The sequence below is a fragment of the Trachurus trachurus genome (assembly GCF_905171665.1).
Source record: "Trachurus trachurus genome assembly, chromosome: 16".
In the NCBI taxonomy this organism is placed as follows: domain Eukaryota; kingdom Metazoa; phylum Chordata; class Actinopteri; order Carangiformes; family Carangidae; genus Trachurus; species Trachurus trachurus.
Window position 1 is genome coordinate 26,385,907 of NC_139902.1, and position 16,601 is coordinate 26,402,507.

Sequence of the window (16,601 nt, forward strand, 5' to 3'; positions counted from 1 at the left end):
TTGGAGGCAGGGGCTAGTAAAACTGTAGAGGAAATCCTTTGAAATGTATGTACATTTAGAGAATATGCTGAAAGACGGCCCTCCGTCCCAGATGGAGTATCAGCTAAACAAACTCACAACAAAGTGGATTTTATGAGAACGTCTTGGTCGTATGCCAGCGGTAATGCAGGATGGAGCTGCCTCTCAGCTCGCTGTAAACTGTGAGTAAGAGGCTTCGGTGTATCTGTTCCTGGGCGTCTATGGTCCTCGTCATCTCTCAGTTCTCAGCTCTCAGCGCTGCCTCTGGTAGCCAGGATATTTGTGTGTGAAGCGATGCCCATAAAAACACGGTAAAACTTGAGTGGTTACACCTGCCAAGATTTCATCTGGCCCCTGTCCTCCACCCACTTGTCTACTGCACACGCACACATATTCATACAGACTCACACACTGGTCTCTCTGGCTTTGCATGCCCTATCATGGCTCTGCTCTGCTCAGCTGTGGCTGTGCTGACTCATATATTGGCCTCTCGAGACATGAGGTACTCTCATGGTTTTACATGCATGCTCTCTCACTGCCAGGTGAGAGAAATATTACCTTATGTTTTTGTAGAAACAGCTGCGGTCTCTTACCTGTGCAAAATAAAATTAAACAAGCTGTATAGAAGAATCTACTATAAAATGATAGCTCTGGCTTACGGATTAATACCTTTGTTTTCGCTCAATGGCATCACTGACTCATCAAAAAGCTCTTTGCCCGACCGCATTGGTCTATGGATCATATTTGACCCTTAGCTTCATTATTGCATCATTTAACACGAGCGAGTGAATGTTCCCCTATTTCTGCTGTTTAATTCAGCCATAAATAAGATTTTAGAGCGTCTGTGGTGTTATAATGAAAGGTCATATTGAGACTTTACTCATGAGCTATTTGGATGTGCTACAGTATGCACACCAGGTATGACTGGTGGGCTTTACCCAACATGCCAAGTGTGATGATGAGGGAGGTTATTAAGTGCTTGTATGCTCATTGCCAGGGGTTTATTGATACTGATTGGATTATATTATGTTTGGCTTTTTAAATACCATCTTTGCCCAGAGCCATGAGACACAAAGTCAGCCATACAATGCTCACTCAAACACACACAAACAATACTGTTCTCTACTCCACAGTCACCTCCGAACACAACACAAACCCCAAAAGATTGGTGGATTTACATGCTCACTGGTATGGGATTGATTCCTGCGGTGATTAAGCCAGCTGTATTTTCTTGATTGGTCTAAACAGCAGCAGCCTTGTAACTTGTTCAGAACCTTTTATCTACCTCCAGACTTCACCACTTTGCTGAACACAAGGGGAAAAACACCCATAATTATAAGGCAAATGTGCAGCATGTGGATATGGTAGTTGTGGAAGAAGGGGTAGAGAGAGGTCAAGTACAAAAGCCCGATTCTGTAGGAAACATTTAAATATTTGGGCCGTTCTCACAGGAAGTTGTGAACATTTCAATCATGGATTATTGTTTCCCTTTTTAGGGTTTTCACTGAAACACAATCTCTACATGCGGTGAACCTTGTATGGGTACGATTAAGAACAAGCGGTGCACTACAGGGATGGTTGTGTGAAGGCCGGCACCATTCAGCTTAAAAAAAACAAAAAAAACGTATCTTTGATCTGATGGAAACTCACATTCCAGACGCACACACACATCGTCCGTGCACAGGAAAAACTTGATCCTAATTGAAAATGTAATCAGAAATGTTAACAGGCTCTGTCCTTCTGCAACAGAAGGATGTATCCCATCCTTCAGTGATTTTCATGTTTCCTGGTGTCATGGCTGGCAGGCAGGCCCGTTGTGATGTGGCCTGCAGGGTGAGCATTGAACCATGGAGATGAATCCTCAATTACCACACAATTGAAACCTCACAACCAGAGGCATGGTCACACCAGACCACCACAACCAGAGCAGCTGGAGCACTTTCAGATGAAACAGCAAGCAACAAATAGAAAATAAAAGACACTTCTTTAGTGTATGGTTGCAATTTTTACACTCATAGAGCCATAAGCTGTTATAATACGTACTGCTCTTGTATCTGTGATTGCTTCTTTCTGACAACCCTAATGGATTGTTATGATTGATATAACAATATAAATTACATCTATTATAAAAACTCAGCATTAGCAGCCCTGAAGGTTCAGACTTCAGGTGGATAAGATGAGATTTTGCTGTAACAGAGAGATGTTACTGTACATGCATGAAGGGAAAATAAGAACAGAATAGCATTTTTCCCTTATTATTTATTTATTTTTGTCTTTTGCCTCCTCTTCTTGCACTCGATAGCTCCATATGGCCCCAACCTCACAACCAGAGGAATGGTCACACCAGACCACCACAACCAGAGCAGTTGGAGCACTTTCAGATGAAACAGCAAGCAACAAATAGAAAATAAAAGACGCTTCTTTAGTGTATGGCTGCAATTTTTACACTCATAGAGCCATAAGCTGTTATAATACACACATGGTAACACGGGCTGCTCTTGTGTCTGTGATTGCTTCTTTCTGACAACCCTAATGGATTGTTATGATTGATATAACAATATAAATTGCATCTATTTTAAAAACTCAGCATTAGAAGCCCTGAAGGTTCAGACTTCAGGTGGATAAAATGAGATTTTGCTGTAACAGAGAGATGTTACTGTACATTTATTTATTTTTTTATTTAAAAAGGACAGTGTGCAGTGACATTAGTTATTGAGACAATAAAAAGATGGCTGCACCAGATTTAGCGGAGCCGCTAAATGCATGAAGGGGAAATAAGAACAGAATAGCATTTTTCCCTTATTATTTATTTCTTTTTGTCTTTTGCCTCCTCTTCTTGCACTCGATAGCCCCATATGGCCTCAACCTCACAACCAGAGGAATGGTCACACCAGACCACCACAACCAGAGCAACTGGAGCACTTTCAGATGAAACAGCAAGCAACAAATAGAAAATAAAAGTAATTTTTGCACTCATAGAGCCATAATCTGTTATAATACACACAGTTGCAGCCATGATAACACTCTTGCATCTGTGATTGCTTCTTTCTGACAACCTAATGGATTGTTATGATTGATATAACAATATAAATTGCATCTATTATAAAAACTTCAGGTGGATACAGTGAGATTTTGCTGTAACAGAGAGATGTTACATGTTTTGTTAATGGTTCACTGGTTCTGCAGGATGAAGGGAAAAAAGAACAACAGAATAGAAACATTTTTGATTTTTTTTTTGTCTTTTGCCTCCTCTTCTTGCACTCGATAGCCCCATATGGTCCCAACCTCAGCCCCCCACCACTTTAACCTCAGACCCCATGCCTCCATTTTCATACTCGGTACTCGGCCCCACTTTCGATCTTTGCCCCCCCACCCCACACCCACCCGCCCTCCTCCCGCTCCTAACCCCTGGGAAGTGGCTTTGGTGGAAAGCCACACAAAAGCCCAGTAGTATTTACACATTCTGCTTTCTCACAGAGCATTCACAGGCTCTTACATGTGCAGTTGAGACAACTGAAATTTTCCTCATGTTATTTTTTTTTCTTTCTTTTCTTTCTTTCCCCCCTTTTCTTTTCTTCCCATGTTTAAACGATTCTCTGCTTCCCTTTGTAACTGGAAAATAAAGTGACAGAGAGATCATGTTGCTGGTTGCAACAGATGTGTTAGCGAGGGTCGTCTGTGCAGGAGTATATTGCTGATTTTAGATCTGATTAGTATTTCATTGTGTCCGTTTTTACAGGTTTCACTATCGCCTCCGTGGTTTCTTGTTTCATGCTTATTTCTATGAGTGGGTGTCACTATTTACAATGTGTTTTCCAGACATTTTACTGTACCTTGTCCTGTGTATGTGTGCCACTCTATCATGCCGATCTGGGCCCGACTCCTGTGAAAACTTAAGTAAAAGTGTCTGGGTGGATTAGGGGAGAGAGAGAGAGGCTTTGATTCCTGTTAGGCCAGCGTCTAACGATGAAGCTGTCATCTTCTGCTCTTTAACAAGGAGGATGTGTTGCCTTTTAAGTGTCTTTATCTTAATATTTGTCCATTTAAAAGTCCTCATATAGACGGGGAGTGATCACGATGACTGCCGCGAGCGTTTCTGATGTGTGTATCACGTTGCCTCATGAATCAGAGCAGAAAGACGATACCATCAAAGGAGCGGGGCTTAGCAATGGCATCTTAAGATGGCAGCAGGAAGTTTGTAAATCGCAGCGTTGGATTCAGAAGGGAAACAAAGATAGTGTTCCCCTATAAAACTGGAAATGGATTTCAACCCACTGTCGCAGCTGTCCCATCTATATTTTTTTGCTCCGTACCTCTCTCCCGCTCTCTCTCACACACATCTATCATCAAGTGTTCTTTTTAATGGTGTAAACTATCCCATCCGTTTTCAATAGCATCAACAACCCCAGGACCCTGAACGTGCTTGGCAGTCAAACTCTGAGCTTTTACTGCCAGCCTCTTTTAACCATCAACCATCAACCCGCCTTGCCATTTAAAAAAAAAAAAAAAAAAAAAAAGTATACAGCAGGCTGGGGTCCCTCTTTGTTGGGATAGTTGAGTAGTTATTGAGAAGCTGTCTGAACCTCAGTCATGTGTGTCAGGAGTCAGGGAGGAGGGTGTGTGTGCAGCAGGAGAGATCCCATCAGGACCCGAGAGCCTCTGGAAGGAACTCAAGTAAAACTTAAACATTCACTTGCACCCACACACTCTGGGTCCAACTCACATAAAAAACTCACACAAAATGCGCTGTTTTGAAATTATGCACTTGAATTCCTTTATGCAGCAGACTTACTTGACACACACCCACTCCCTGTTAAACCAGTGTTTTCAATAGTAGGCCAGTGAGCTCTTCTCCCTTGCATGCAAGGTGACGTGCGAGTGGACGGCGTCCGTGTGCAGCTCGCATGACTCGAGTTTCTTCCGAGGCGTTCTCACTGACCCGCTGCTGCAGGCGGGCTGCACTCTGCCATATTGTTTTCTCCTAACGACCACAATATATTGATGACTCCTACCAGCAGCAATGCACTCTCACTCTCAGTGGCACACTGTGTTTCCAGCATTGGCGAAAAAGAAAAAAAAAACACTCACACATATTGAATCATGTGCGCCTGTTTATCTCTCTCAACGACCCAACTCGGAGCTGCTCCGAGAAGGACATGAAAAAGTAAGAGAGTTTGCTAAAGAGAGATGCCTCCTGGAGGTTTTATGTGGGACCAGGCAGCAGATTTGGCCCCCAAAGCCCCGTCCAAGCTGCTCCAGCCTGAATAACTGTCAGACTGTGATATGATTCACTCCCCTGTTGAGGTTGTGTTACTCCCACAGATGATATCACTCATCTCATTCTTCTACTGGCTGACAGCTGCACTACCAAGATCTGCATTTTTAAGATTGAGAATACATAAATTGTTGACACCTGTATATGTGCTTAAACACACACACACTACCTTATATACTATACATTATATGTACACCCGCCATAAACACACACCTGGAAGTATTTGCTTCATCTTTTTTATTGACAGCCTGTCCTTCTCATGTCACTCTTTTTGTCCTCGTCTCTCTTCTCTCTCATACCTTCCACCTTCTCTCCGCTCTCAGAATGGAAACCCGGACAACGAGGAGCTGGTCTACAGCCACTATGTGATCTGTAACGACACCCACGAAACGCTGCGCTTCGGCCAGGTGGACACGGATGAGAATGTGCTGCTGGCCAGTCTCCACAGCCACCAGTACAGCTGGAGGTCCCACAAGTCCCCTCAGGTAGCGCACACACACACACACACACACACACACTCACAGACACAGTATGTGGCCCAGGGCCTGGGAAATATCTGCCGCTTCTCAGTCTTGTGGTTTTGAATGGAGTTTCAATTAGATACACACATACTCACATGCATGCAAGCTCTAACACACACAACGTTCACATTCATTGTATAGTACAGTATATACAGAACAGAAGCACATGAAAACACTTCCTACATAAAACACAAAGACATGCACACGCAATGGTTTGTTAATATGGTGAAGAAGTACATACAGTGCACAGAAACATGTGGCATCCTGGATCATACACATGTATGTATTGCATGGGAGCACACACACATACACACACACACACACACATACATGTACCAGTGTGTACATAATGGCTTATACATACAGATCCATTCTCACCGACATAGACGTATACACACCACACACACACCAAACACATCGTGTGCAGCCAGCATCGTTGCGTTTGTGCAGGGCTCTCAGACACTGCCCTGACAGCATTGTTAAAGAAGATTGATTATATTTAACCCTTTGTGGTTTTGAGGTTGAGTGGAGGGGTGGGCTGGCGATCTGTGGCATATGTATGTGTGTGAAAGTGTGTGAGAGAGTGTGTGTGTTTGGGGCGCACATGTTTCAGGACCCCCATGTGTTCCACGGAGAGTGAGATAGTCAAGCTTGAGAAAAGACATGGCCATAATTGCTCACAGTAAGTCAGTAAGTCAAGTTGTATTAATCACCGACCATGGTTAATCTCTGCTCTTACCTCACTCTCGCTTACACACGTGTGCGCACACACACAAACATGCACACACACACATATTTGGATAGTGGCAATCTGGCAGATTGGCACAGCGAATACCACATCTCATTTTTAGCACTGACTCAGAGTGACCTCTGTATTTTCAGGGATGTTTTGGAAGAGGGATCGTCCAAATGAGCCAAATATCATCATAGATGAAGAATGCAATTCCAACATGATTCTGTCATGTGTTATTCCATTATGTGTTTGTGGTATATGAAATATGTGCTCTTGAGATGACCATGATTTGTGAAACTAGATAAATAAGAAATAGTGCAACTTTGCCAAAAACACTCAGCTAGCTTACCGAGCTTGATGATAAAATGCCTGCCAATGTGTCCGCCTCAGCAAATTGTAGCACACACTCCTAATTACTTTTCGGGGTTATAAAAATAGTGACACTGATAAGAGAAGGGCTTGTATTTCTTTAATGGTTACTTGGTCCCTGCAAGTGTGTTTTTCTAGCTCTTAACAAATCAGTTTCTAGGCAAAGTCATAAGTGGTTGTGTTGTTTTGTTTGAGTCCCACGATGGCTTGGAGTGTCTAAAACAACTCTGATCATCATGAGCCATCGTTTCCCAGACCTCTTCACTCTTCTTTGCAACTTTTTTTCTTCTTTTTTTTCTCTTTCTGTCGGTGAGAGACTGACTACTTCAACCGCAAGACCTCGCTCTTAACCTCTGACCTCTCGCCTATTTGTCAGTTACATGTCCAAACTCACATCCAATCCTGCACTCAACACTCGACTCTTAAAGTCGGTCCAGTTTTACTGTTGTTGTTTATTCTTCTTGTCAACCTCTCCTCATCTCCAAACCCCTCTCCTTCTTTTTCCTTCACCGTAAAGTCCCTCCAACATCGGCTTATAGACCTGAGCTCTGTCATGATGTTTTATCTAGTCCTTCTACTGGTGCATCCAACAGACCTGACCTGAGTTATTCATCTGGTCTGGGATCTGAGACCGTATTAACTCCTCACCCTTTTGAAGGAGGTGAACATATACAATAATATGTCCAAACACAACAACATAACTCATATTTAAATTATGTTTCAGCCCTTTTGCACAAGTATTATTGTTTTTGAATTATGTATTGCACTGACATTATGTAGCACAGTATTTTACCTACATGTCTAGGTTGCTCCCTTTGCACTTTTGTGTATATTTTATTGTTTTAGACATTGTAGGATATATTTTATCATATATTTCCCCTTTGTACTCAGAATCTATCTATCTATCTATCTATCTATCTATCTATCTATCTATCTATCTATCTATCTATCTATCTATCTATCTATCTATCTATCTATCTATCTATCTATCTATCTATCTATCTATCTATCTATCTATCTATCTATCTATCTATCTATCTATCTATCTATCTATCTATCTATCTACCTACCTACCTACCTACCTACCTACCTACCTACCTACCTACCTACCTACCTACCTACCTACCTACCTACCTACCTACCTACCTACCTACCTACCTACCTACTGTACCTACCTACCTACCTACCTACCTTCCTTATACTGATGAATTACAGTAATTGTGCCATGAATAGTACTCTGTGTCTTTTCATGCCATGTAGTGTAGGGATCCATTAGACAAAACATATTAAGCCACACACACACAACCGTAGTCAAAGTTTATATAGAAAACTTTCCTCTGTCTTTGTCCCCGATGCCTCACCTCCATCAGACCTATGAGATCACTCCGTCTCTGGCCTCCACACTGTTTTGGGGTCTCACATGGACTTTGTGCCTTTCTCTTAAGACTCTCCAACAACAGCACACAACCTCCCAGTGCTGTCCTTGTCTCTTTATCAATCCACCCCCCCGTAACAGAGTCCTTAGTTCTGGTGTTCGACAGACACCACGTTGGCTGAGCTCATTATCCTCGTCCTGGCCTCCCTCCGCCAGCCTGCGTTGTTCTGTTTCGGGACTCTGGCTTTATAAAGGAGTCTGTCTTTTTCATCTCCGTTATACTCCAGTAAATGCTGTCCTTGCATTTGGGATCATGGCCTTCGATTACCCCTGAAGCCCGAGCTCCACATCATCTGGCCCAGCTGTTCTTTGGCCATCGCAGTCACTTCTTCTTTTTAACCATAAAGACCTCGGAAACACCAAACCACTATTAGTACCATAGCTCTGTCCAGGACTCATCTTACTCTACCATAAACTTTGCCCCCGTTTCAAACTTTATCAGCCTTTTACACACACACACACACACACACACACACACACACATAGAAACAGTTAGGTACATAATTCCCGCCCATGCTTTTCATGGCCAGTCTCCTCTTGTCTGCGAGGCCTGGGGTCTGTCGAGAAGGCAAGCCATCAGCCTGTCCTCATGGCTCTGGTATGATGTTTGTGTCCCAGCTGGCCTGTCACTGAGGCACACACACACACACACACACACAAACACACACACGCCAGAGCCACTGACTTGATGTTTTGATGTAATCTGTCCCCATACTCTCTCTCTCTAATAGTGAGTTCTCGAAAATGCATGTGGACAAAGAGTGGAAAAGATGGGAATGATGGGAATAGACGGAGTGCACAGAGTTGTCATGAAGGATATCGTACATGTGCTGCTGTGCTCATAAAGATCCCGATTTGTCTTATTAAATTTCACAGAGAAATGCACATAGAGACTGAAAATAAGCCACTAAGCCTTTGTGATGTCATGGTTATACACTGTAGGGGGGGGATTGGACCTGGAGACTACAACATCGGGGACATTATCAGTGCTTGCAGCAGCAGCAGTAGGCCTCAATCCTCAATGCTTTATCTTTGCTTTCACTCAGAAAGCAGTCAGGCAACTCTGACTGGCTGATCGACACAATATGCCCTATTCATGCCTCCAGAGAGAAGTGTTAACTACACTGAGCTGGTTTTAGTACCACACATGTATCTTCTTCTGGGTATAAAATCTTCAAATACAGTAGAAAAATATGGGAGGTGTTACATTCACTCAGTGATTAGTGCTCAGAGGCCTCTGCAGCCAAAAATGTGTCTGCTGCTGCCTCTCCCTCCCGCTTTCCCCCATCTCTCTCTGTTCATGATGCACAAGCAGCCCATTAAGGAATTATATATGAGGGGATTTGCCAATTGCGCTTTATTGCCATACATTAAATACTTGAATCCTGCGTTAATCTCCCTTTTGCCAGCAGACACAGGCAGAGAGTGTCAGCTTTTAGCAGGGAGAGACCTTCCTAAATGAACAGGGCCGCTGTTGTTTCAGCTTGAACTAAAACAGGGAGGCATATTTAAAAATCCTGCAATCTCCTGTGTGTACTTTTGTGCGCGAGAGGAGTGCTTAATGCGTGTGATCCTGAGCAATCTAACTAGTGTACACTTCTCGCGGTGTTGACATACCTCGGAATATCTGTCACTTCTCTCAGAAGAGCGCCCGGGCCGAATGTTTTCGCAGTGAAACGTGAACCTCGGCTCAGGTCACACTCCCTCTCACTGCTCCTCTGTTCCTGCACCGTCCCCCCACCCCACCGTCCAGCTCTCCCCCTCTCCCTCCTGTTTCTGCTGTCAATTATAACCACGAGATGCATTAAAAGGGTTGATTGAGGCAGTCACGTTCGTGGAGCCCGCTGTCATCTCACCCCTTGATCAAATTCATGCCCATAAGTGCGCACTCAGGCCCACATATACACACACTGTGATAAAATGTTTCCTAAGGCCTGGAGTCTATCAGGCCTCCTCGGTCTAGTTTCGCTCTTTCGAGTGCAGCATGCCTTCACACCCCGGCGTTTACTGGCCAAGGTGAAGAAGTTTATAAACACACATAATCTATTATAGAGAGAGAGCAATAGAAAGAGAGAGATGGATGAAGATTTGTAGTGTTTTATACATAATAAGTCATTTTAAAATGCCGGGATGATTGTGCTAATGACTATACACAAACAGTCTTTGTAAATAAATATAAGTTTTATCTAGTATCTCTCACACACACAAACACACTCACTGTCCTCATCCTGCTCTTTTTCAAGGCTCTGGTGTGTGGTGTGATGTGGATGGTTGAAATATCTGGCTGCTCCGTACAGGATGCAGCCTGGCTGATGGAAATCCCTGTGGTTAGTGTGGTTAGCAGGGAGAGGGGTGTAAAAAGCCCCCTGGATTTGGGAAGGACTTTTTAAGTGCCTACAAGGAATATTCACAAGTTGAATAAATTGTAATTTATTCAAGCAGCAGCAGCAGCAGCAGCAGCAGCAGCAGCAGTAGGCTTCTTCCACGGTTCGAGCTCTGCCTCTCTCCTCCTCTGCGTGTTGGTATGGGTGGGTGTGTGTGTGTGTTTGTGTATATGTGTGCGGTGTTGGTCCATCTGTGTGTATCTGTGTGGTGTTCGTGTGTGTAGCTCCCAGGGGTAATGTGCTGGAGATAGCAGCCCGGGACTATTAGTTTGCGGTTAGATTGGGCGAGTTGTTGGAAGCATGCATGACAGGGAGGTATTTGGTATGAGTCTGTGTGTATATATGTGTGTGTGTGTGTGAGAGGAGAGTCAGAGAACAGTTGCACATCAGTCTACTATGTGCGTATTTGTATATTGTGTATTTCTGTGTCCATGTCTATGAGTGAAGAACTTGGCGTGTTGTTTTCCATCCTGTTGTCCCACTTGCTGTTGGTGCTTGCTTTGCCGTGTCAATCAAATACGAGAACTTTTCAACCTAAATTTTTATGGCTTGTTTTTTCAAAATAAGTCAAACAAGTGTTTTTATTCCTTAAAAATGTGTCAGTTCTTCTTTTCTTTTCTTTTTTTTTAGCATGAGGTCATATTTCTTCATCCTGACCCATTGTTTAAGAAACACTGCCCTCAAGTGAAGTGGTTTATAGTTGTGCTCTTCATCCAGGATTGTGGCTTTAACTGCAGTGGATTATAAGGCCGACCCTTCGGGCGATATTAGCTCCGGTCAGGTTAACCCACACATTGAGTGATCAGAGAAGGAGTAGAAGGAGAAGCCAATGAAAGGGACTGCTGTCCAGTTTGGTCTCTGGAGAAAACCTACACTTTCCTGTTGTTTATCCTCTCCTCTGAGCTGGATTGGATCCAGAAGGAAGGACATGTGGTTTAAAGGCATCATCTGAGGTTAAAAAGAGTTGATGAACACTGTATCATCAGGCGGAGCTCAAACATCGGCCGTAACCTTTATATCCTGACGGTGGTTTGTGTTGAAGCTCACATTCATTTGGAGTAACATGAACCTCTGGTGCATGAAAAATTCGCAAGAACTCATCGTTGTGTAACAGTGTAAAGTCATTTATCCTGTAAACGTGCCAGTCTTTTATCTTGTCCAGTCATCTTCTTCTAAAAACGACCCCTACTGGAATAATCTAATAACCCAAAATATCACATTATTATGATCATTAAGGAAAAGCCCCTGTCAAAAAAAAAAAAAAAAAAAATGGTGGAAATATGTTGGCTGAATAATTACATTTGACGATTCATCATGTTCTGGTTATTTTAACATTTTGTAACCACGGCAACGGGATACACAAATTGTGTGTGAGTCAATGTATCTGAAGCTAGGTCAGTCCTCAGAGAGAGAGACGGGGTCATAATCATCACGGACCGACTTCCTGGCAGGGATAACCTCAGACAAACAACATCATCATCGTTAGGCGAGGTTACAGCTTTGTTCAGCTATGCACAATTCACATTCCTGGTCCAGGTTACGTGGTAAAATGTCCACGGCGAGCCGAGGAGGGAGGAGGCCGCGTTAGTCAGTGCAGCTTCGACTAATGCAACAATAAGACAGACGTCAGTGGAGGCCCTGAATTACACCAAATGTTAGACTGGCTGGCAGCTCGGCTAAGATCATCGTTCAGTAAACACTCATCGTCTTACTCACTTGTTGTGCACAGAACAGGAGCAGACTGGTTACTGCAGATCGTCTACAGACTCCCCCTTTACATACAGTACACACTGACATCAATAGATAGAAGAGTGTTTTTTTGTCATGCATGGATCCGTCATCATCCGTCACACTCACACAACAAGCGACAGTGAAGGAAGCACGAGTCACAGCCAGATTAAACTATAAACAAGTCCAGAAATAATCAAGAAACGACTCGTCCAACTTCCTCCATCAGATCTTCAGGCGTTGATTATCCAGCGCAAAATTCATTCAAGTTATTGTCGAAAACATTTACTCAATCATCCTAAAGTATTGGTGTGAATGTTCTCGTCTGGCTTCTTTCATTAGAAGAGGATCATCCAGATTTTTATGATCAGCATATTTCATTTGACAGATTCTCTCCCTCTCTTTTATCCAAGCTTAAGGACTTGGCAGTATGAATGTATCGCCTTGTTATTTTCCAGACAGTGGTTGAGTGTGAGAAGCAGGGGATCAGGGGAAACAGATCATTGATTGATGACACCTCATAGAGTGAATACTAAACACACCTCACTACCACTTTTTCAGGATTTTAAAGTCAAATCCAGAAAAGATAAACACATCAAAATTCATATTTTATTTTGGCCCTACGTCGGGTTTAGTGGAGCCAGTTTGTAGAAGATTGATATTCCCAAATCGTTAACAGTTTTCCCATCTCCATTAAGTTATTGAACAGAAACGAAAGCAACAGCTCTTTATTATTCCCTCGCCATGGGTTCTTCTACCTGCTCACTACGATGGTTTTTAACTGTGATGAATGTGTGAATGTGTGTTACGATGGACTTTAATTGTATTTCCTATTGGATGGACATGTGAAATGTAGCAGCTTTGGCGTCCAAGACGAGTTTCCCTTCATGGGACAATAAAGTACAGTATACTTTAACTTAAAGGAGAGTTCCGGCCATTTTTGACCCCTAAATCGTTGTCCTGATGGTCACCCAGTGTTGGGGGGAGCAAAAAACATGACTAAAATTGATGCAGGCCAACCGGAGTTACACCATGGCTACTCGGCGCTCTGGATAACGCAAACCTTACAATCAAATATCTATGGTACATGACTCCTTATGACACACCACTGAACTCATATAGTGTTCAGTATAAACAGTATAAACTTTGTGTTTTTGCATGTAGCCACTCACCTCAGATAGCCGAACTCTGAAACATCCTGGAAAGACATTACTAAGCGATCGCAGAGCGCCTGCTCTCCCCGCCACAGAAACAAACACTTTCTCCTTGTTGTGATGATTTCTTTACAAAAATAAACGGTCAAGCAGTGCAGTGGTAATGTCCATAACATCTCTGACCGTTTATTTTGCCATGGTGTATCTCCGGTTTGCCTGCATCAATTTAATTTTAGTTGCGTTTTTTGTTCCCCCCAACAGTAACCATCAGGAAAACGATTTACAGTTCTCCTTTAACTTTAACTTTTCCCTCATCCTGAAGTTGACGACCTCCCGTCTCTTCCAAGCCACAGCTCTAAGGTTTCTCGTACCTACGCCTCCGTTCATCCCAGCACCACATAAACCAGGCTGAGAGTTAGTTGTTTGGTTTTTTGTTCTCAGGAAAAGTCACTTAGAAGGGAAGAAGCATTTTTTCCCAGCAGCGCTCGTTGGGGGCCGGCGCGATTAGTGATTAATACAATGTGTCCCCCAGAAGTTCTGAACCTCGTTGTTTATCGTGCCTTATACAAAGACAGCGCTTTCAACAGCGTTATGTTGCCAGTAACATTTGAAATCAGTGAGTCTTGAATATTCTAGGAACCCATTCTCATCTTTCTGCAGCCCCCCTATTTGGTCCCCATCCAACCTTTTAAAACAATGTCCTACATTCCCCCCGGCCTCCCCACCACAACTCCGCACCACAGACAGACTTTCATGACAAATACGAGGAGGACAGCCAGTCTCCACCTTCACCGCCCACTTTTTTCTTTTCATTTCTGTACACTTAATTCCTGCTCATCCCTTCAAACTCGACGTAGTATTTAGAAAAGTTTGTTTTCTCACCCTAACAGACATGCCGTGAGGTTGTATTTTGATTCACTGGTGTATGTGTGTGTGTGTGTCTGATGAGCCATTGGTCTGTCATGAGTCTGTGTGTATATATATGTTTGAGTAATTGCACTCCCTGTGCAGTTTGTCCCAGAGGAAGCTCTCCCTATGAAATGAGGAGATTAATTTAATTATCATGTTGATGAGAGCTAAGCTGCTAGAATCTCATATTTGTTTTTCCTTGTAAATCTTTTTAAACATGCCAATGTGTTAGCAGTTTAAAAAATGTGTTTTCATCCTCTCAATCAAATCCATGGCCTTGAAAGTACAACAAAAGGGTCTTAAACTATAGTTTGCAACCCAGTATGGCCAGCAGGACTGTTTCTAATTGGCGTGCACATGACAAAAGTGTTGATACGTGTTAATGACTTCAGCCGCATTATGACAGATTTATTAAATTGAGATCCCATAGTCTTTATAAGTCAACCAACCCCTGTTGTGCTATTATGTCATTAATAGACTGAGGCTGTGCCCGGTGCCTTTTGTTTTGACACAGTGGGTATCTTTTCTTTTCAAAAACATTTTGTGTATAGCTAGAACTAAACTCAAAATTATAGCTAAGATCTTCACAAAGTTAACATTGTTCACGATCATTAAAATGTCACGTTTAATCTCCCATGAGTTCAGCTTTATTTGTCAGAAATCAAAGATCACAACTTATCTTTCATGTGACAAAAGGATAAGTGATGTTCAGATCAACAACCATGGGAACATGCTGTGTTACAGATTAATTTAGACTTTAAATGCATCAATACTGACATTTAATAATGTACAGACAAACAAGTTCCCGGCAGGACAACGGCAGCAGCCTCATGAGCTGAGTTTAAGTTTCTGCAGAAGCATTCAACAGAGCTACAGATATTAACTCTCAAACTAAAACTATATTAATACTAGGCAGCATTATTTGACTTGTTCCACACAGTAAGCACCATGTAGTCACCACACAAACCACATTGTCCTGGTGGACAGTTTCTTTTGGAGATAATTTATTTTCCCCCATGGGTGTGCACAGTTAACAACTCAAACCCTACAGCTTCTCATAACCTTAACTTGAGAACCTGTTATGCTGATTCTGCCTTGTATTTCCACTGTACAAACCAGAAAATGTTGCATATAAGTGCAGAATATATGGACTTACTTTCAAATTTGCATGAAATAACTTTGAGGAGGACTCCGCCTCCACCTGCTCTGTGGTGTCAGAGGCATCTCCTACGAGAGGTTGTCCGCCCCAAAGAGTAACAGCTGCTGCTCCTGCTTTGTCGCTCTGCTCTATGCTGTCCAACCAGCTCAGCCTGATTCTCTCCTGAATCAGAGGGCCGAGAGGTGGAGGTGAAGAGTCAGGGAGCGCTGTGGTCCCATTGGTGCTGTCCTGGCTTCAGCACCACGGACAGCACCTTAGTGCTACATGACCAATCCCATAGGAATAGCACCACCGGGGCTTGGTGGCTTTGATGGCGTAGTGGCCACAGTAGGAACTACAGGTCACATGACACCTCAGTACCCAGAATCACAGATTTGGCTTTACTGGGGCCCAAGTAGGAAACAGGACAAACTGTCTTTTAATTGATGAGCATGCAGCTCATTTCCTCTGCCTCAGTTTCATGAATCAAACTACCCAGAACCCCTAGCTTCATATGGTTAACCACTGCTGCATTTCTTCATTAACAGTAGAGCTTGTGGTCTGATTGTAGTGAAGTGAAGTAGTAGGAATGCTACGTTGCATTGTGCACTGTATTGTCAAACCAGTGGAGAAACATCAATTGCATTCATGTTTTCTACAGTCACACTGGTTGGTTGGTTGGTATGTCATGCTACAGATGATTGAGGTCAGGCTGTGACGTGAAGGATGCACCACTTGTATGAACTGTTGGTGTGTTTGTTTATTCATGTTTGCATGCATAAGCAACACTGTCATGTGGCACTGAGACCCTGAACAGGAAGGAGCAGGTTAAAAGAGATGAGTGGTTATTACTTTACAGTATGTAACATGAATGCTGCTTTGAGTTTCCTCCGGGTCAAGCTTTTTCATGTCGTGTTCCTAAACTGAGATAAGGTCT

The 16,601-nt window shown here is 43.0% G+C and overlaps 1 protein-coding gene across 3 annotated transcripts in view; it reads left to right on the forward strand.

The window, feature by feature from the left end:
- Window positions 1–16,601, forward strand: part of vps13b (vacuolar protein sorting 13 homolog B) — a 339,339-nt gene that overhangs the window by 277,853 nt on the left and 44,885 nt on the right. For all 3 annotated transcript variants that reach the window (XM_083990417.1, XM_083990416.1, XM_083990418.1), the window contains one exon: window positions 5,617–5,778. In XM_083990417.1, coding sequence (XP_083846543.1) covers window positions 5,617–5,778 — 162 coding nt within the window. The remainder of the gene's footprint in view (window positions 1–5,616; window positions 5,779–16,601) is intronic.